The sequence below is a fragment of the Triturus cristatus genome, chromosome 5_1 (assembly GCF_964204655.1).
Source record: "Triturus cristatus chromosome 5_1, aTriCri1.1, whole genome shotgun sequence".
Taxonomy (NCBI): Eukaryota; Metazoa; Chordata; class Amphibia; order Caudata; family Salamandridae; genus Triturus; species Triturus cristatus.
The window spans coordinates 802,227,375-802,248,515 of NC_140587.1; the positions used below are offsets into that span (position 1 = coordinate 802,227,375).

Below are 21,141 nucleotides of genomic sequence, written 5' to 3' on the forward strand. Positions count from 1 at the left end.
GGGGGGGGAAGGAAAACGGGGGGGTGGGGGAGGGGGGACGGGAGGCGGAGAGGGGGGGGGGGGTGGTGGAAGACACCAGGGGGTGGGCGGAGGGTAGGGGAATAGCACAACAATTTTAGCAAAGTATAACAAAATACAGTAAAAAGACCCAAGCAGTTAGAAATTTACACACACTGCCAAAGAATACTACAGTCTGCACATCAATAGGGCATCTCTGGTAAAAATGAACAACAACATGGGAAACCAGAATACTAGCCACTCGTGATGACTGTGTTCCATTCGTCTAAGGAATTCAATCCATGTGATACAGAGTTACAGCGTGTAATCCAACGACATTCGCATTTATTTAGTAAGGTCTGTAAATTGCCACCACGGATCGGCAATTGTGGACAATCTATGACTTGCCAAGTCATATCAGTTTCAGAGTGGTTATGCTCCTTATAGTGCATCACAAGTGGAGCAGTAACGACGTTACATCTAATGCGACTTTTGTGTTGGGAGATGCGTTGTTTCACCATCTGTGTAGTCTGTCCAACGTAAAATAAATTACACGGACAACGTATCACATAAATAACGTTGGTAGTACGACAATTGGAAAAATGTTTCAATTGATAGGTGTGTGAAGGAGTAACAAAGACTTTAGTATTGATAGTCAAATCGCACACATTACAATTTAGGCACTTGAAGTGGCCTATTACAGGTGGTAAATTCCATAAAGTAGTATTTACAGATTTTTCTTTGACAGGCCAGGTAATGGCATGGACAAGTTTGTCATTCAAATTATTGCCCCTCTTATATGATAAAAGGGGGGGGTCCGTGAAGTGTGGAAAAGAGCGTAGCAATTTCCAATTGTTCTTAATTATCTTAGAAACCTTGTTACTGCTGGGGCTAAAAGTAGAGACAAAAGGGATACGTGTATTGACACGTTTGGTGGAAGGTGCCAAAATAATTTCCCTATGGTTATACCAAGCTCTTTTTAGAGATCTTCTAACCAAATGTTTGGGGTAGCCCCTGTCGATCAGTTTTGCCGAGAGGATAGCTGCCTCTCGAAAATAATCTTTTCTCCACTTACAATTCCGCCGTATCCGGAGGAACTGTCCGTAAGGCAAGCCGTCTCTAAGCCCTCGAGGATGGTAACTAGAATAGGCCAAAAGAGTATTACGCTCTGTAGGTTTTCGATATAGGGATGTCCCAATTAGACCATCCTCTGCATGTAATGTGAGATCCAAAAAAGGGAGGTCATTGTTACGCACATCTGAAGTAAATTTTAAATGGTTTTGGATGGAATTCAACCAAGTAATAAACGACAGAAGATTCTCATGTGTGCCATGCCATAGCAACAGAATGTCGTCTATGTACCTGCGCCATAGGGTAATGTTGGTCAGAAAAGGATTACTGCTATTCAGAAAAATGGTGGACTCTAAATGGTGAACATAGAGTACTGCAAAATTCGGTGCAAAACAAGCACCCATCGATACGCCTTTAACCTGAAGGTAATATGTATCTTTATACAGAAAATAGTTGTTGGTCAAGGCTATGTGCAACAGTTGAACTACAAATTCTGTAGGGATGCGTGTAGGACGAGGGCGAGTATTCGATATGACCTCCATGACCATAAGTCCATCAGCCTGGGGAATATTAGTATATAAAGACTCAATGTCTAAACCGACCATAAAATCAGATTCAGGGTTGAAAGGAAGGTCATCTATGATGTTGATTAGATGTTTGCTGTCCTTGACAAAGGTGTCAGTCAAGGGGACAAAAACCTTAAGGATAGAGTCAATATATTTTCCCAGGGGTTCCAACACAGATCCGCACCCAGATACTATCGGGCGCCCCGGAGGGGTCGATGAATTCTTATGGACTTTCGGTAAGGTGTAAATTACCGGTGTTCTAGGGAATGGGCTATTAAAAAAATCGTGTTCTTTTTTGTTAATAATGCCACTCGAAAGTGCCTGGGATGTAGCAGAGGCAATCTTAGCTTGGATGGAACGCAAAGGATCTGAAGTCAATTTGCGATAATGCAAGGGGTTGTCAAGTTGGCGGAGGATTTCCACCTGAAATTTTGACCTTCGAAAAAATTGTGTTGTTGGAGGTAAATGAGTTACAACGACTCAAGGAATTTGTTCCTTACAATTTGCCGCTCATAGAAAAACTGGCCATTGACAGTCTCAGCAGTAATCAAAATTTAATAATAAAACCAGCTGACAAGGGGGGCGGGATTGTCGTGATGGATCGTGAGGATTATGACTCAGAAATCCTCCGCCAACTTGACAACCCCTTGCATTATCGCAAATTGACTTCAGATCCTTTGCGTTCCATCCAAGCTAAGATTGCCTCTGCTACATCCCAGGCACTTTCGAGTGGCATTATTAACAAAAAAGAACACGATTTTTTTAATAGCCCATTCCCTAGAACACCGGTAATTTACACCTTACCGAAAGTCCATAAGAATTCATCGACCCCTCCGGGGCGCCCGATAGTATCTGGGTGCGGATCTGTGTTGGAACCCCTGGGAAAATATATTGACTCTATCCTTATGGTTTTTGTCCCCTTGACTGACACCTTTGTCAAGGACAGCAAACATCTAATCAGCATCATAGATGACCTTCCTTTCAACCCTGAATCTGATTTTATGGTCGGTTTAGACATTGAGTCTTTATATACTAATATTCCCCAGGCTGATGGACTTATGGTCATGGAGGTCATATTGAATACTCGCCCTCGTCCTACACGCATCCCTACAGAATTTGTAGTTCAACTGTTGCACATAGCCTTGACCAACAACTATTTTCTGTATAAAGATACATATTACCTTCAGGTTAAAGGCGTATCGATGGGTGCTTGTTTTGCACCGAATTTTGCAGTACTCTATGTTCACCATTTAGAGTCCACCATTTTTCTGAATAGCAGTAATCCTTTTCTGACCAACATTACCCTATGGCGCAGGTACATAGACGACATTCTGTTGCTATGGCATGGCACACATGAGAATCTTCTGTCGTTTATTACTTGGTTGAATTCCATCCAAAACCATTTAAAATTTACTTCAGATGTGCGTAACAATGACCTCCCTTTTTTGGATCTCACATTACATGCAGAGGATGGTCTAATTGGGACATCCCTATATCGAAAACCTACAGAGCGTAATACTCTTTTGGCCTATTCTAGTTACCATCCTCGAGGGCTTAGAGACGGCTTGCCTTACGGACAGTTCCTCCGGATACGGCGGAATTGTAAGTGGAGAAAAAATTATTTTCGAGAGGCAGCTATCCTCTCGGCAAAACTGATCGACAGGGGCTACCCCAAACATTTGGTTAGAAGATCTCTAAAAAGAGCTTGGTATAACCATAGGGAAATTATTTTGGCACCTTCCACCAAACGTGTCAATACACGTATCCCTTTTGTCTCTACTTTTAGCCCCAGCAGTAACAAGGTTTCTAAGATAATTAAGAACAATTGGAAATTGCTACGCTCTTTTCCACACTTCACGGACCCCCCCCTTTTATCATATAAAAGGGGCAATAATTTGAATGACAAACTTGTCCATGCCATTACCTGGCCTGTCAAAGAAAAATCTGTAAATACTACTTTATGGAATTTACCACCTGTAATAGGCCACTTCAAGTGCCTAAATTGTAATGTGTGCGATTTGACTATCAATACTAAAGTCTTTGTTACTCCTTCACACACCTATCAATTGAAACATTTTTCCAATTGTCGTACTACCAACGTTATTTATGTGATACGTTGTCCGTGTAATTTATTTTACGTTGGACAGACTACACAGATGGTGAAACAACGCATCTCCCAACACAAAAGTCGCATTAGATGTAACGTCGTTACTGCTCCACTTGTGATGCACTATAAGGAGCATAACCACTCTGAAACTGATATGACTTGGCAAGTCATGAATTGTCCACAATTGCCGATCCGTGGTGGCAATTTACAGACCTTACTAAATAAATGCGAATGTCGTTGGATTACACGCTGTAACTCTGTATCACATGGATTGAATTCCTTAGACGAATGGAACACAGTCATCACGAGTGGCTAGTATTCTGGTTTCCCATGTTGTTGTTCATTTTTACCAGAGATGCCCTATTGATGTGCAGACTGTAGTATTCTTTGGCAGTGTGTGTAAATTTCTAACTGCTTGGGTCTTTTTACTGTATTTTGTTATACTTTGCTAAAATTGTTGTGCTATTCCCCTACCCTCCGCCCACCCCCTGGTGTCTTCCACCACCCCCCCCCCCCCCCCCACCCCCCCCCTCTCCGCCTCCCGTCCCCCCTCCCCACCCCCCCCGTTTTCCTTCCCCCCCCCCTTTCTCCGTACCCTCCCCTTGTTGCCCTTCATTTCCCCCCCCCCCCCTCCCCGTTTTTTTCCCCCCTGTCTTCCCTGCCCTTCAATTGTATCTTAATAGATAATGTTTATTGAGTGACTTTGTAACGATCTCCCTGTTTATTTGAGTTTTTCATAATTTGCCATTGGTATTGTGATGTTTTCATGCTTTCTAATTAATTATCATTTCGGCCAATTTTTCTTATCACTATTGTTGCAGTTCTGTAAAGTGTTTTGTCTTCAATCATAGGTCCATACCGAACTTACGAGTTGTAGTTGGTAATATTTGTAATTATTTAAGATGCTTCTTTAGAAATTCAATTAATTTTGCTGGTCATCACACTGATCGGGTGTCCCTCTTCACTTTTACCCGTTCTGTCCTCTTTCCTCTCTCCCTCTCCATGTCCGGACCTTTGTAGTCCTTCCCTTGTGTCCTTGATGCGGTCACATGACCCGGATAGTCTATTTCCGGGGTCCGCGTCTCACACACGCTAGACGTCTTACTCGTTTAGACTGTGTGGCCCTGCTTGGACTGATCCCGCTATTTGGCGATTGACAAGCCTATCTCAGTAAGTCATTTAATATTTTTTCCTTCCACTGGCCAGGTTATTCTGCTCTCGTTATGTTCGGCGGAGTCATTACACGCCTTTCATACAGCCCGTTCTCTGTTTTTTCCTCAGAGTGTTGATTCATTCAAACGCTGCGGATTATTCACCGCTGGATGTCTTGTGCCTTTTTTCCCACACTTGATTAATTGATTCACCATTAGAATCCCGGTAAGCGTCTCTGCCCCTTTCACCACTATACATTGCCGTCATGTATTCAAGCACGGTTTTTTTCATTTCTGTATTCCTTTTTCATGATAGATTGCCAATTCCAAAGCACAACTCGCATGCTTTAAGGTATTCCTGTGGGCCTCCTTAGTTCTTGTGTCCTTTATAGGTAAGCGCCCTCCACCGTGCGTGATTTGGTTACATGCATTGAAATAGTGGGCTACCCCTATAGTCTCCTTTTATTATCATTTCAGACACCTGAAGATACCCTTCTAAATGTGACGGACTTGATTTATTTGTTCTACATTATCCTGCAATTAACTATGAGGTGGTGATTAAATTAACCACGTACACAGGTACGATTATCCCCTTGTTTGTTCTTGATTCATTCATTATGCTTTCACTCTCTGTGTTGTATGTTATTGGCTTCCCTGGGCTTCTCTATTTATTATCCTCCTCCCCTTTTTTTCTTCTCTTACACATAGGTATTTTAAAATATTTCAATAACCATAGTCCTGATGATGACCTCAACGCAAGGAGGTTGAAACGTCGTCGACCGGACAGCATTATTCACGGCTAATTACAGGGTCCTGTGAGACCTTTAAGATTATGTGTAAATTATTCATTGTATATATTTCTCCTCGACCTTGAATTTATTCGAATTATTTTGCCGTACCTTGTTGTCATTCTCACACTTATGTCACTGCGCCGTTCACTTTTTCACTTCACTGTCAGTGCACATATGTTTGTTATGGTTATTTTGAATTGTATATACCAATTGTGTATCTAATTATAAAATCTGTTTCCTTTTCTACCCCTTGGTCTCTCTTGTCCCTCCTTGTTTTTGATTGAATTGTGTATTGATTGGTCCTCTCATTTATTTCCCCTGTTGAGACATTGTTTCTAGCATTTTGTGGAGCACTTAAATCCATGGTGCGATGCTTTTTTAAATGAGACCACATATTTGCAAGTATGAGGAATACATGTAGATTCTCTAGTGTAAAGTTAAATATACCAAAAAGCAGTTTGATTTTTGTTACGAAAATATATTAGAATAAGTTTAATACCAGTCAGATTTTTTATAAATATTGCACTATAGTGCGCTATGTTATAAATAACCATATTGCCATTGCAGTAATCGGCCCACAAATTATTTTAAAAAAAAATTACAACTCATTGTTGTTTGTTTACAACAGCTGTTGACGTACTTTTGGAATTTGTGCAAAGCTTCTCTGTTTTCCCTAAGCGATGGTTTTAGTGTTACTAAACAGTTGTAAAAAGGTACTTACTACGTACCAGCCCTCCTAAGAAACATTTTTGACCATATTATACACTCACTATCCCATTTTTCTTTGGATTTTAATAATTATATATTTGTTTTTTCATTGAAACACGCTTCCCTATTTGAAAACATGTGCTACATTATAACAACACCTCATCTGCCACTGTAAATACACAATAAAAATACATCTTAATTTTGCTGTCACAGTAGTAAGACAATAATCACAAAACAAGAAATCTTTTTTTTATGTTAATTGTTTTTTTAATATGGTTGCTCAGTTGTACATAATGTCTTCTTGGTTATATAGAAGGTAACAAAAAAGCTTATAAGACTTTTTTTATTCTAACTTTTCAACATACTGCACAGCGGCCTCAATGCTCCACAACATAGTGTGAACACAATGGCAAAGCCAATAGCTCTGGCTCAACACTTATAAGGTCCCAACGGCAAGACCTATTGGCTATGCCAATGCTTTTTGTTTAATTCATTTGATTTAGCTTTTATAGGATATTGAAGCCATTATTTTCTTTAACATTTACTAGATGATAAGCAAACCTGCAGATTCTCAGGATGTTCATGAGCTTCTCCTGTCCAAAGAAGATTTTGAAAAAAAGGAGAAGAATAAAGAATCAATTTACAGTGGATTTATCAGAAATCGAGAGGTAATTAAAATTTGAAAAGCATGTTCCTTTTCACTGTCTTTGGAATTGTTCCTGCCTGTTTTAACCCTCGGAACTACCCCTATCTGGCTTGGTTACTGTAAAGAATCTCTCTCTAAATTCTACTTTAATCTTTTCAATCAATGGTTTTCCTTTGAGGCGTTTTTATGCTGTTATGAGATATGATTGATTAGATGCCTGTGAGAATCTTATTGCCCTTAAACATTGTAAATGTTATGTTTCTTTATAAAAAGGTCAAACCAATAAAGAACTATTAGGTAAACTTTAATTCTGTCAAGTAGAGATACAATTTGTTATGCTCTAGGGTCAGTTAAACACAGTGAAGGAGAAAACTGGTTACTAGTAGAGGAAACTTAAAGGATAATGTTATTATTTGTTCTCCTTTACAATAGTCGATTTATATTTAGCAGCTGGAAGTAGTATTTAAACACGACTTGTGTGCCCCACTTCAGAATGCAATACCACAATTAACTCTTTTCTAGGCTTTGCAACACATCTACAGGTGATGAAAATACTTTCTTAGTAAATTGGAGAATGTGGATTATCTAGTCATCTGGAATTACATTTTGTATTTTAATGAGGCCACCGGGGTAAGCATCATGTTTTACCCTTTTCCTCACTTTGACATTAGCAAGAAAAGTGCACTCAGAAATCTCGCTTTCCCGTCATCCGCAGGAAAGGTGAATCGAAACCGAACTACAGCTAATATGCCCAGATTACCAATTACCATGGTCCATCATTGCATAATCTCTTCTGTGCATCTTAGCATGACCTTTTTCTTTGATGCAGATGCAAGCCACCTAGTTATTGTGCGGCACTTATAATTGCCTGCAAAGTTTATTAGAACCCCAGTCACACCATGATCTACCCAGTCACTGAATGCAGATTATTTTATGGTTTAATTCTTTTTATTAAGCGTTGCAATAGAAAGGTACTCAATATTAGGGTCACGCAGGGCCCAGCTGAGATGAAAGGCAACATACCAGTTACGAAATGAACAATCAGCTCCCACCCCCCATCCATCGCCCGGAAAAGTGAAAGGAGGAAAGGAAAAAGGAGAATCGAAACCGCCCCCCACCCATCCACGGTCCAAGTTGGTGAGCGCGCCCAGAGTCAGGTGATGTGACAGGCCTAGATTTCGGAACGCCTCGGGGGCTGTTTCTGGTACTGTGAGGTGCAGGAGACATAAATATCTCGGGCAGGACAACTCCCGAAATTCTTGTGCGAGCAATGTGAGGAAGGGCAGCCACAGGTCGTTGAAAGAAGAACCTTTCCCAGCCAGAACAAGAGAGATCTTTTCCATTCCTAGGATCTGCTAAAGTCTCTGATACCAACCCGTGTGTGTGGGAATGCGGGGAGTATTCCAGTGAATCAGGATGTTTTAGACGGCCGTGCCCAAAGCTATGGCTATCTGTTTCCCTCGTCTAGATTTGAGGGGGTAAGTGATGGGGTTGGGCACTCCTAAGAGGATGTATGCAGGTAGTCTAGGGAGTTCCGTGTCAATATGCTTGTCTATTTCGTCCAATACGTGTGTCCAGTAGGTCCAGAGATGAACGCAATCCCATAGCACATGTACTAGTGTACCCCTTTCCCCACATCCCCTCCAACGATCGGGGCTCTGAGTCGTGTCAGCTTGGTGGAGTTTCTCTGGAGTGTAGTACCAGTGATATACTAGTTTGGTGAAGGTTTCGGTGAGGCCCACGTGTGTTGCTGTGTGGCGCGCCCTGTAGCATGCCCCCTCCCACTCCTCGGGTGAGATTTCACCCCAAGTCCGCTCCCATCGTGCCCTCCCCGCGTGATAAATGTGGGAGAATCTGGCTTGCAGCATCTTATAAAGATCGGAAATCAGTTTTTTGTCCGAGGACCTTGTTATGAGCCACCGTTCATACGGCGTGAGAAGTTTCGCCGCTTGTGAGCGGTTGTCAGGATGCATGGCTCAGTGTCGGACCTGTACGTAGTGCATACGGTCTGTCTCTGGGAGACCGTAGTCGGTCCGGGGTTGCGGGAAGGAGATGATATCCCCTTTTGCGAATAGGAGACCGAGCGCGCGGCAACCGGTCTCCTGCCACAGGCGGAAGGATTGAAGGGCCGTCCCAGGACTAAAATCTGGGTTGTCCAAAATCGACGTGAGCGGCGAAGGGAAGGTCGTGAGATCGTGGCGTGTGCATGTTTGGTCCCAAACTATTAGGGTTGTGTGTGTCACCTGCGAAGCATAGAGGTTGGGGGGCGGTGCACCTTCTGGAGAAACAAGATCTTCATAAGCGAGGTGCCTGCCACTGCCTGATCCTGGAAGAGCCAATGCTTCTCTGATTTGGCCCGGCTCCATTCAACCAGATATCGGAGCTGCGTAGCCTTATAGTAGAGTGTAAGATCCAGGATCCCGAGTCCCCCTTCAGGAGGTGGGAGAAAGCTGACCGCGCGTTTGTTGTGGTTTGCGCCCTTGCCAAATGTAAGATGAGAGGTCCGATAGAACATTCTGGAGCCAGCCAGTGGGGGGTGGCAAGGGGAGTGTTTGAAATAGATAGAGAATTTTAGGGAGGACTGTCATCTTTATCGCCGCAATGCGCCCTAACCAGGAGATTCGGTGGTGTCTCCACCGTCTGAGTTCGGAGCGGATGTATGCAGATTATTCTATACTATAAATCAGATATAACCAGCATTACACCTGTAATGTGGGATAACACTTGTCTCGATCATTAATAAAATCCAGACTATCCTTGGTGGTAGCTAGAAAAAACGATATTCTAGGTTAGAGCTTACTCACCACTAGCGATGTCACTTGGGTCATTGATTTAAAGCAAATAAACTGTGAAAGACTGAGTTTCTGGCCAGTATGTGATCCTCAAAATATCTTTCAGTCCAGCCCCTAATAGGAATGCTTTGTAGGCCATAACTCCCTCATTGAACGTGACTCAAAAGAAAAGGTATACCAGCATCCTACATCGCGCATCTCTCCCACCAGGGTTTAAGTTTAAACTCTGTCAGAAGGTTTCTTAAATGAAAAGAGAATCCTCCCCTTATGGTACTGCTTCACTGTTCGTGTGGAGTCCTCATACTACTTCAGACACCAAAGAATGTACTGTTTGGTGTGTACTGGAAAGCATGGGCAGAAAAGCAACTTAAGATTAGTCTTGGTTCTCCTGGATACCTCGTTTATGATGCTAATGTGCTTCCTTCTAGATCTAAAGCTTTGACATATGATGTGTTTACAAGAGACCAGCCACAAAAGCATCACCAGTTTCATAAATGGTGCTTTTCTGAGGAGGCTACCACTATTCGGTCACTCTCCCAGAAAATTGTGAACGTCCCACGTGCAAGAGTATTTAAATTTAGCAAGTTTACATTGCCTTTCAAGCTAGACCCTGGTGTATCTGCGCACGTGCATTAGCAGGTATCCCCTCTACCTCCTCGGACTTACCAGTGCCTTGTCCTCCGACTATTTCCGATCTGTCCCCTCTCCAGTGCTCCTTCTGCCTCTCCTTTTTGATCAAATTTCCCCAATGTTTTGGCATTGTTTTTGGACTACCTTTTATTCTGACTATCAATGGCCCTGATGAAGGCAACGTGCATCGTGAAACACTGATTGGCCAGTGTTGCTTTGTGTTCAAAGAAAAATACATCTTTCAGTTCTAACAAAGACTTCTAATGGAACCTTTTGTCTTATTTATGAGACCTCAAAACCTAGTCCACCTTTTGTATGTTTTTTATGCAGGTCTTGAGGGATTAACCCTGCACCCTGTTTGAAGTTTTTGTGTCAAACATGGAGAGCCTCTGTATCCCTTAAAATCTCATACCACAAACTTCTCAACTCCCACTCTACTTCAGACCTACCACCACCAGACCATCCCGCAAAAACTTAAAAAAACATCCTGGCGAAAGACTGAACAACCGCATTTAGCAAAGTGGCCCAAAAACAGTGACAGCCTTCCTGAAGCCATAAACAAATTCAACAACTGGATTACCACCTACCTTCTTAAAACACAGATAAGCCACAAGATCCAGACCCCAAGCCATTTGGTTCATGGAGGAACTCAAAATAATGAAGCACCACTACAAACAAATGGAGAGCAAATGGAGAATGAACCAAAACAATGGGAACAGGAACACCTTCAAATCTGCCCTGAGACTCTACCATTAACAGTTTTGGAACACCAAATGCACCTCTAGTAGACAGGATCGACTACAGCACCAATAAAAGCAAGGAGATTTTCAGCATCACAAAATATTTCACCTCACCAGCTGCTACCTCCAACACCATCACCCCGTCACAGGGCTTCTGCAGCAAACTCAATACTTCTGCAGCAAGATAACCCCTTAATACAGAAAGATTGACCCTAAGCCTGACGCGACCGAGCTTGCCACCCATCTCCCCGTTTCGTCGAAACCATCATAACCATGTTGCCCACCTTCACCATGGACAAAAATACAGCCACCATGAAGTTCGTCCATTCTGGGCACCATCGGAACCGCGACCCCACCATGCATTCACCAAAGGACTAAAAATGATCAGCGCAGCACTGCCTTCTATCTTTAATGCTTCCATTGCCTCCCCCTGCTCAAGAAGCCCTCATCGGACCCATCATGGCTCGGCGACTACAGACCAATCACCCTGCTAGCGTACCTAGCCAAAGTCTTGGAGAAGCTCATCAACAGACATCTCACTAAACACCACAGCAACCATCACCTCCTTGACATAACACAGTTCGACTTCAGGCTCAACCGCAGCACAGAAGCAGCCTTCATAGCTTCCACAGACGACATCTACATGATCCTGTACGGAGGAGACATGATGGCCCTCACACTCCTCAACGTCTCTGCAGCCTTTTAATCGCTTTCAAACCCCATTCTCATCTGAGGACTGCACGGCATTGGAATCCAAAGACCTGCTCTCTGCTGGATCTGCTATTTCCTGATGGACAGCTCTCAGTCAGTCATGCTAGTACCCTACTCTTTGGATCCTCACAACCTCATCTTTGGTGTTCTACTAGTATCATCACTTAACCTAACCCTTTTTAACAAATACACGATCCCATTGACAAACATCATCTGCACCCACAGCATTAATAGCCTTTCCTGAACTTCCTTTCTCTCTCTCCTCTCCTCCTGTCCCCATCTCCTTCTCCCTACATAGATGATCCCACTGGCAAGCGTTACGTACATGCACATCTCCCTCTCCCTCTACCATTTCTCCCTCTTAACTTTCTCCCTCTCCCATTTCTCCCTCTCTCCCCGAAGGCGCCGACTGGATGAAGACCAACTGAACACCCACAAGACCGAAATCTTGATGTTAAGGAAGAACACCTCTCAGTGAGATTCCACCTGGTGGATGGCTGAACTAGACCTTCACCCACCCCCTCCATGTCCTCAAGCTTTAGGTTATCATCAAACGCAATCTTGACATGACCTCCCAAGCAATCGCCATCATAGCTTCCTACTTCCTCAACCTGAAGATACTGAGATAAATGTCTAAATGGCTACCAACCAGAATCCAAAAAAACACAAGCTGGATACAGTGATACCCTCTATGCCTGATCTGTAAGCAACTCACCAGATGACTGCAAACCAATCAGAACTCGTCCGACAGAATGAATCAAACCCTCCCACGTTGCACACAAACCACACCTCAAAAATTTCTACTGGCTCCCATACTCCGATGAACTCAGTTCAAAATCTTCACTATTGCTTTCAAATCACTACACAACACAGGCCCAGCATACTTCAATAACCGCATCTGCTTTCATAAACCATCCGGACACTTCCGATCGTCTGGACTCCTACTTGCACACATCTCACTCATATTTAAAATCAGATACAGTGGAAAAGATTTCTCCTGCATTGCTTCCAAAGCATAGAACAACCTGTCACTATCGATCAGAGCCTCCTCCTTGATTCTTGGGTTCCCCAAGAAGCTGAAGGCCTGGCTGTTTGAATAGTTCTCCTTCTGCCCTAGATAAGACTGGAGTCACACCTGCTCCACTCCAGGTTACCCTCCTATACAGCTCCTCATAACATGACACAACATGCACTCGTATACCTTTGCTTATGCCTTCTGGCAGCGGCGTCTACCATCAAACATGCTGACTGATCTGTACTGTAGTGTGGAGACTTATGGTGCCTGTGCTGAGACTGCAAGATTGAAAAGGGCCTCTACATCTACTGCCATTAATTTCACAGGATAGCTGCTTGGCAGCTCGTGCCCCTTTTGCTACCTGTTCCACCAAGAAAGGCGCATCGGGTGCAGCCATCTTGTCTGCCCATGCCGTTTCAAACTTGCTTCTGCATTCTGACTGCTGCAGTGAACATGCTAAATGAATTCTACATCTGCAATGGACGGTTGCAGTATGTGCTGAGTTTGCACAGTTCACAGTGAGCTTGCCACCAACTTCTATCCCTTGTGCACTAAGGAATGCAAATCGGATGCGGACCATCATTGAAGAAGTACAACATTCCACTATTGGATACATGTATACATTTATCTGTGCCCATTAGTTATGGGCCAGGGAATAGTCCATCTATAGGCTTACATGAAGAAGTGCAGTCATGGACGTGGAGGGCATCTGCACATAGTGTAGTGTCTGCCTGTCATCTCCCATTATAAGACGTATCTTACATGAGTTGCTTCTCATTAATAGGCATCTTATTATTTGGTCTTTATGGTTGCGTGAGCCTCTTGGTCCTCCTAAAAGTCAGTATTGCTATCAGGGGATCCTGGTGGGTAGTGCATTGTATAGTTGACAACTTGTCTGTCACCCAGACCCCTTGGTGCCATGCTGTCCTTGCACGAACATCACATGCAAATGTCTGTATACTCTGTACCTAGTTTCCCACCACATTTCCCCATATCATGGGAAACAGTAAAGAAACATTTCTTCTGGACTTTTGTTCCAATTGGGAAAACTCGTCATGGCTGCGAAGATTTTTGATGGGTAGACAGCATGAGCGTGAATTGCAGCGATGCGTCTGTGTGAGAAGTTGGCCTGATGTATGATGTCACTAGTTCTAGTGTACACCTTATATCAGTCCAAATACCCTTATGGTGATTGGTTGTAAAGTCAACCTTATAGACCAGCTATCCTAGTGGTAGCATGGACAAGAGCAGTCTTAGGCTAAACTCTGAATGGCATGTGAAGCCAGCTGTGATACCATATATAATCCCTTGAATACCAAATGAAAGGACACCACAACAGATATATATATATAAAATAAAGTGTATTTATTCTAAGCAAACCCTCAGCACTCTTTATGAGATTAGAGGTAAGTACCACACAGTCTTATTAATGCATACAGTAAGTCACACAGGTAAGTAATACAGTTAGGCCCTAGGGGCCACGCAAACCATATACTAAGTAAGTGGTATAAGAACCACTGTCACGGAAATAGAATAGGCCTAGGCCTAGGGAATCGCTGGGGCTACACTACACTAGCGTTAGTTAGGAAGTGGGAGGCCCACGGGATTCGTGTGCAGAGTGGAAACACTCACGCGTAATGCGTAAAAGTCAATAGCAATAGTACAGTTTAGAAAACGGTAGATTTAGGACACTTCCGGAGTAGCTAGGAAGTTGAGACTTGAAAACTAGACACTAGGATAGTCAATTCAATTTAAAAGCTTTTATTCGATTTGTACATACAAATCATACAAGCAGAAGATACATAGTTAAAATGTTTAAAATCACCATATGAACACTTATAAGAAAAGATGGTAAGACGTTGTGCAAAAAACTAAAGTGCAACAATTAATAAGTAATCTTGCCATTTTGAGTCAACGTACTATTATAAAATGCAAGACATTCATAAATGAACAGACAGGAGATCAGTAGGGATTACTCAATGGGCCTTTCCTGGCAGCTGTACATCAAAATTTATAAATAATCATAATATACTGTGGCCATCAACAAATAAGAATAATACCTTAATTACAAAAATTGGTATAAAACTTGAAGACGTATATATACAGACAGGAATGTAAACAGTAATAGCAGCATAATACAATACCTGGCAGCTGTATAACATAGGTACAGACAGGTAAGTATAAAAATATTATAGTACAATACTTTTCCTGACAGCTGTACACTTCAGAATAAAGGTAGCCAGAAAAAAACAGATCTCCTCGTTCTCTAATGAGGATAAAAGTATCAGTGCTGTTTCTGTAGTACGGATATTATATTTAATAAAAATTGGCTTAAGGTATTTTAACCTGAAAAAATGAAAAAATTTACAGAAAAGTAAAAAGTGGCAACTATTCTGCCGAGAAATACTGTCACACGGACAGGGTATATCTGAACTGGTTCTTGTGTTTGGAAATGCAACCAAATGGTGAACAATACCCAATCTGACACGTGTTAAAACATACTGATGAGAGGGACGGGTCACATACACAAGATAGGATTGGAACCCCGAAGTTAGATTTAAATCTTTATAAAATTTCACGGTAATAAGATTGCCAGAAATTTTATCTCGCTCTGCCTTTCGGAAGTTTAGAAACGTTGTCTTAATTTCTTTTTTTGAGATAGAAACAACCTCTTCAGGCTCACGGAACACATCAATATTAAAAAGAAGGAGATACCAACGGTGGATGTATCTCAACCACTGTATGCGTGAAGAGTGGTCCAAGCCTATACAATCAAGAATAATATCCTGAGTAAATCGAGTCTCTGGTTTAGCCCAAATAGAACGCCACAATAAAAGTGGCCGGACTGCTGCTAAGTCAGAAATAAACTCGATCCCGACTTCTTCATGGATCAGCAGAATGGAGGCAGAAGGGGGAACACATAACAACCTCCTTAAAAACTTATTTTCCTCCTTCTGCAGGGAAATACCCACACTATGGCCCCATACACCTGCCCCATACAGTGCAGAGGAGACGCAACAAACATTGTATATGTTCATCATGTCTAAAATGCTTCGTGAGCCAAGTTTAGAGGCAAAACGAAAAATACTGCAAGTAGACCGCAGCATTTTTAGTCTGATAGAATCAAATTCCGAGGTCCAAGACCCGCTATTGTTAAATGTAATTCCTAGATAACAAAAGGACTTAACAGGAGTCAACTTTTCCTTATCCAGGAAAAAGGTATGCTTTGCCTGCTTAGCTGCCCGACCGCATGACATAACATACGTCTTAGTTTTGTTCACGCGGAGCCGCCTAGCTTGAATAAACTGCATAAAATTATCGATTAGGCGCTGAAGGCCCATCTGTGTTCGGGATAAAAGAACAGCGTCGTCCGCGTAAAGTAACAGCGGAACAGGTTTACCACCAATCAGGGGGGCATCTGCTGGGATGTCAACCAAGGAACGGTCGACGTCATTAATAAAGAGGGAAAATAACAACGGGGCCAAAACGCATCCCTGGCGTATGCCCCGAGACACTTTGAAAAACGGGGTACATTCGCCAAGGGTGCCATAGCGGACCTTACAGGAGAGTTTTTCGTAAAGTCTAGCTAAAAAATGAACTATTTCCCTCGGAGCCCCTGCATCTAGCAAAACCTCCCAAAGAATGGTGTGGTTAACCAAATCAAAAGCGCTGCTCAAATCAGCAAAACATAAAAAGAGGTTGCCATTTTTAGCCACAGTATATTTGTTAATTAAAAGGTCCAAATTTACACATTGATCCAATGTGCCCAGGCCTTTCCGAAAGCCATATTGGACTCTAGTTAAGATGTTAAAATCAGCTGCCCAATCTTCCAGCCTCCTGAGCAAAATCCTACTCATCACCTTTACAGAGGCGTCCAATAATGAAATTGGACGGTAGTTAGAGGCCTCTGATTTATCACCTTTCTTATGTAGAGGAATAATGACCGATTGACCCCAAGTAGACGGGAAATTAGTTTCTGCCGCGCAATTAAATATCCTCGCCAGGATGGGAGCCCATAAAGCTGGTTCATCTTTGTATAAATCCAGCGGGACCCCATCGGGGCCAGGGGCCTTACCTCCTTTACTTAAAGAAATTGCTTCATGGCTTTCTTCTAATGTTATTCCCAACGGGAGGGGTAGCCATGGGGTAGACTCAGGTGACAGTGACTCAAGAGATAACCCTTCTGGATTGAAAATTTTGGAAAAATGACTGACCCAATCGCTACATGCCACATAAGATGTTAATTCTGGAACATCTTCTTTATTGAGAAACGGGCTGTTAATTGTTTCCCAATACAGTTTGCAGTTTTTGGTCTCGGCTGCTTCCTTCAACTTATCCCACGCCTCAATCTGTAATACCCTTTTCCTAGTATTGATTGCTATTTTATATCTAGCCCTAAAAAATTGTATATCCGTCTTATCGCGTGGTTTGGTGCCTAAAGCATTCTTTAAATCACGGAGGGCGACTATACAGGTCTTATCGAACCACCCCTGCTTCGGACCACTATTGGATAACGGGGCCTTAGTAAAAATACCATCAATAATACTATTCATGGAGACAAAGTGAGCTAATAGGCAGCCTGAGTCACAGTCATCATCCAAACAGAAACTAATTTGGTTCTTACAACTAGTAAGAACCTCCTTCTGCTTAACCTTAGAATTTAATCCAGTCCATTTAATCCTTAGACCCTTCGGTCTAATAGGTACTAAGTCAGTTGAACATTTTCCACCTGAAACTGTCGAGGTACCATGCCCCAGAAGGGTAACACGAAGGCTGTTATGGTCACTGAGACTTTCTTCATTTACATACAGATCGGTAAAGTCTCCACTGCTAGACAACAGAATATGATCTATAAATGATCCTGCATCTCTGCCTGTAAATGTAGGGCATATTATTGCCTGGTTGTTTATGTTACAGTTTAACAGGGTCATGTCTAGTGTGACTAGCATATTGTTTAATGTGGAACCATAACTGCAATGTTGGAAGTGAGGAGAATCCTCCCTCACACCCAAACCCCCCCAATGACTACTCATTGCTGCACCAAAGCCGCAGATGTTCCCGTTAGACAAATGGCAGGGCTGCAGGTTAAAATCCCCTGCCCAGACAACCTCGCCCTTTCTTTTCGAAATACCAAGGGCTTTGGTAATTTCCCTTTCTAGAGGCGGTAGAATATCCCCTCTGGTAGCATCAAAGATATTGTTGTAGAAATTTATTACAACTAAATCAATATTCTTCCTGCACTCCACCCTTATAACTTGGCTATGGGTCCCAACTGTCGTGCTGTATTTAACCGTACAATCACACAGCTTGGTAGATAAAAGCACCAAAAGGCCACCCTTAGCCCTACCCGAGCTAGATTTGGTGGCTCTAAGACAGTGAGATGCGTACCCTTCGATGTTAATGGGGTCCAGACACCAAGTTTCCTGCAACAAAATTAGGTCCAATCCCTCCCCCAAAAAACTGGTCCAGAAGGGTGTACCTAGTTTGCTGGCAAGGCCAGCGATGTTCCAGGAAACAAGAGAGAGTCCTGCTGGTTTACCAGAATCGCCAACAACAGACGACTCTGGCTGAGTTGTTCGTAATAGAGTAGGACCATCTTCCCGAGAGATGATATCTGGGCTTAATCTGGGGGTAACAGTAACTGTACATGCATCAAGGCTATCCCTATTTTCTAAACGCGAGAGGGGTATTAGCGATGACACTATTGGGGGTTCGGGAAGTGCGGCTAAAGGTGTAACTGGAGAAGCACTCACCATATCTAAATAGGACGTAGAGATGTTTAAATCCAAAGCTTCAGTAGAGCTGAGTCAATCTACCTCGTCCAACACAGCATATCTGTTAGGATGGGCAAGTTGTGAGTACAAGGGATCTTGGGAAGGGGGCAAGTCCTGCCATGTTTGTTGCCACTGGGGTTTAACTGGTTGTAGTGGCTGAAAGGGTTGCTGCCACTGATGGGCAGGCTGAAATAGGGGTGGTGGAAAATGGGGAGGATGTTGCCATTGGGGATTAACATGGTGCAGGGGAAAAGATGGAGCATGTAATGGCTGCTGGTGAAAATTAACATAATGTGGAAAAAAAGAAGAAGGGTGTAGTGGTTGCTGCCAGGGTTTAGTAACATGTTGCAGGGGATACACAGATCCTCTATTACTTTGGAAAGTGGAACAAGGAGGGTTTGGTCTTGAAGGCATCGGTAAAAAATAAGACAAAGGGAGTGGGTTAATTTGAGTCGCAGGACCACTGTTGGGTGCATTACATATATAACTAGCTGCCCCTATATCTCTAAAATTAACTGTAATTACATCCCCCTACTATTGTTTTCTTGCTTCTGCCCACCCAGTCCCCTCTACGTACAGTAAGAATTTCTCCGTTCATATTGTTAGGTAGAGGTTTATGTAAGTGGAACCATTGAGCACATTTATTTCTTAGCTCAACGTGAGTTTCTTTTACTCCCTCCTTCAACGGGGGGACTGCTGTCAACACAACCACAAAAGGGGAAACCTCTGGTGGTAGATTAATTGACCTAAAACGTGCCTGCTTTGGCTTAGGACCTTCAGGTTTGTTCGTAGGAAGAGGTACTAAAGGGGTATTAGATTTCCCTACAACATCTTTTACTTGAATAGTGGTGGTATTATTACCAACAACAGAGTGTTGGTGAGTCAAAATAGAACCCACCACCTTCGGAGTGGGTATAGTTGTGGATTGAACAAAATTATTCCCTGTTTGCAACAAATGAGGTATAACTGGGATCCCGGGGGCTACGGTTACTTGAACGTTGTTTAATACATCTTTAGGGGGCTGGATACATGATGAACATTTAGGGGCTGCTTCTGTAATCCCTTGTGGCTGATCAGGCCCTTGCCCATTCGTTTTGTGTGGCCATTTCGAATGTATTAAAGACGTAAGCCTGTCCAGTTTGGAGATTAAAGGCTTGATTTGTGCTGCTATTGTGGCTTCAAGGTCCAGTTTTAAATCTGTTACCATGTTTTGCACCCAGCAAGGAATGCCTGATGTCGTTTGTGGAGTGGGGGAAATCAGATTATGATTCCTAACTGTTACTTTTACTTTGTTTTTACTCTTAGATATAGCCTTTGGGAGATTGGTAACCCTTCCCCGAGAAACTATAGGTACAGGAGCTGTTACCACATCATTAAACCCGCTCAGACTCGGAACCGCTTTGCCAGGTGACTGACAGGCCTCTAGATCTGGTGTAACCTCCAGATCAACAAAAGACGGGTCCGAGTCTGATGGGGCAACCGATAAATCAACAGTATTTGGTACAATCGGAGCATTATTAGTGGGCATGGTTAGGGGTAGGGAACAAATATTCGAAGACTGCAAAGCGGGTGATTTAGCATTAGCAAGAGAACCCAAGGATGAGCGCTTAGCATTTGCAAGATCCATGGAGACTCTTTTTTCCAGTAAAACAATGCTTTGATCAATAGTCTCATGTACACGGGAAATAAAAAGATCTATAGGTCCTGTCACCTGTGCAACCACCGTAGCTTTTTTCGCACAACTTCTGGTTCTATTGCGCATGGCCGACATCTGTAACGCAGGGTCAATAGAGAATGGTGTAATAGCTGGAGGGCGGCCGCTGATGTTGTTATACGAAAGTACAGGACACAATTCCGCCTACCTTGGACGTTTAATGATGATTAAGGGCGAAAAGGCAGGGGTTCAAGGCCAGGGCCGTCCTCAGCCGTCCTTGAACGGCCTTAAACGGCCCGCTCTTTGCCCCGTGCGCGTCCCGCGTGCGCGTTGCTACCACAAATTAAATAAGAAGGTCAGGTGGAGGGGCGGGAAGAGGACCAGCTGCGGCCGATCAGCGCCGCGCTGCACGCTGGTCCTCGCAGTCCCGCCTCAGCCTTGTGATGCAGTCGCTTGCTCCACGAGGTCGCGTTGGTGCTCCAATGCACTCAGGGGGGTCCAGAAACAGAAGTTTTGGCAAAACCCTTAGCCTGCGAGCGGCACCCGCGAAGCGGGGGCCGCGAGGCGTAGGCTCAACAAGCAGGAAGGTAAGAGGGAGAACAAAGCGGCACTCCCTGCAGGTGAGCTCAGTGAGGATTCCCTGCCTACTCATTAACCGCAGGGCTGCAGGGCATGCAGGGCATACAGGGCTCAGTCCAACAACAGCAAGTGAAATCCGGTCGCTTCTGGTGAAGGGAGGCCAGGCCAGGCTAGGCACCTCACTTGCTGTCTGATCTGTTCCAGGAGTG

General features: G+C 43.4%; 1 protein-coding gene across 1 annotated transcript in view; it reads left to right on the top strand.

Annotated features, from left to right (window-relative positions):
- SMCHD1 (structural maintenance of chromosomes flexible hinge domain containing 1) overlaps positions 1–21,141 on the top strand; it is a 1,955,900-nt gene that overhangs the window by 239,933 nt on the left and 1,694,826 nt on the right. The window contains exon 7 of the mRNA XM_085605822.1: positions 6,940–7,059. Within this exon, the coding sequence (XP_085461948.1) occupies positions 6,940–7,059 (120 nt within the window). The remainder of the gene's footprint in view (positions 1–6,939; positions 7,060–21,141) is intronic.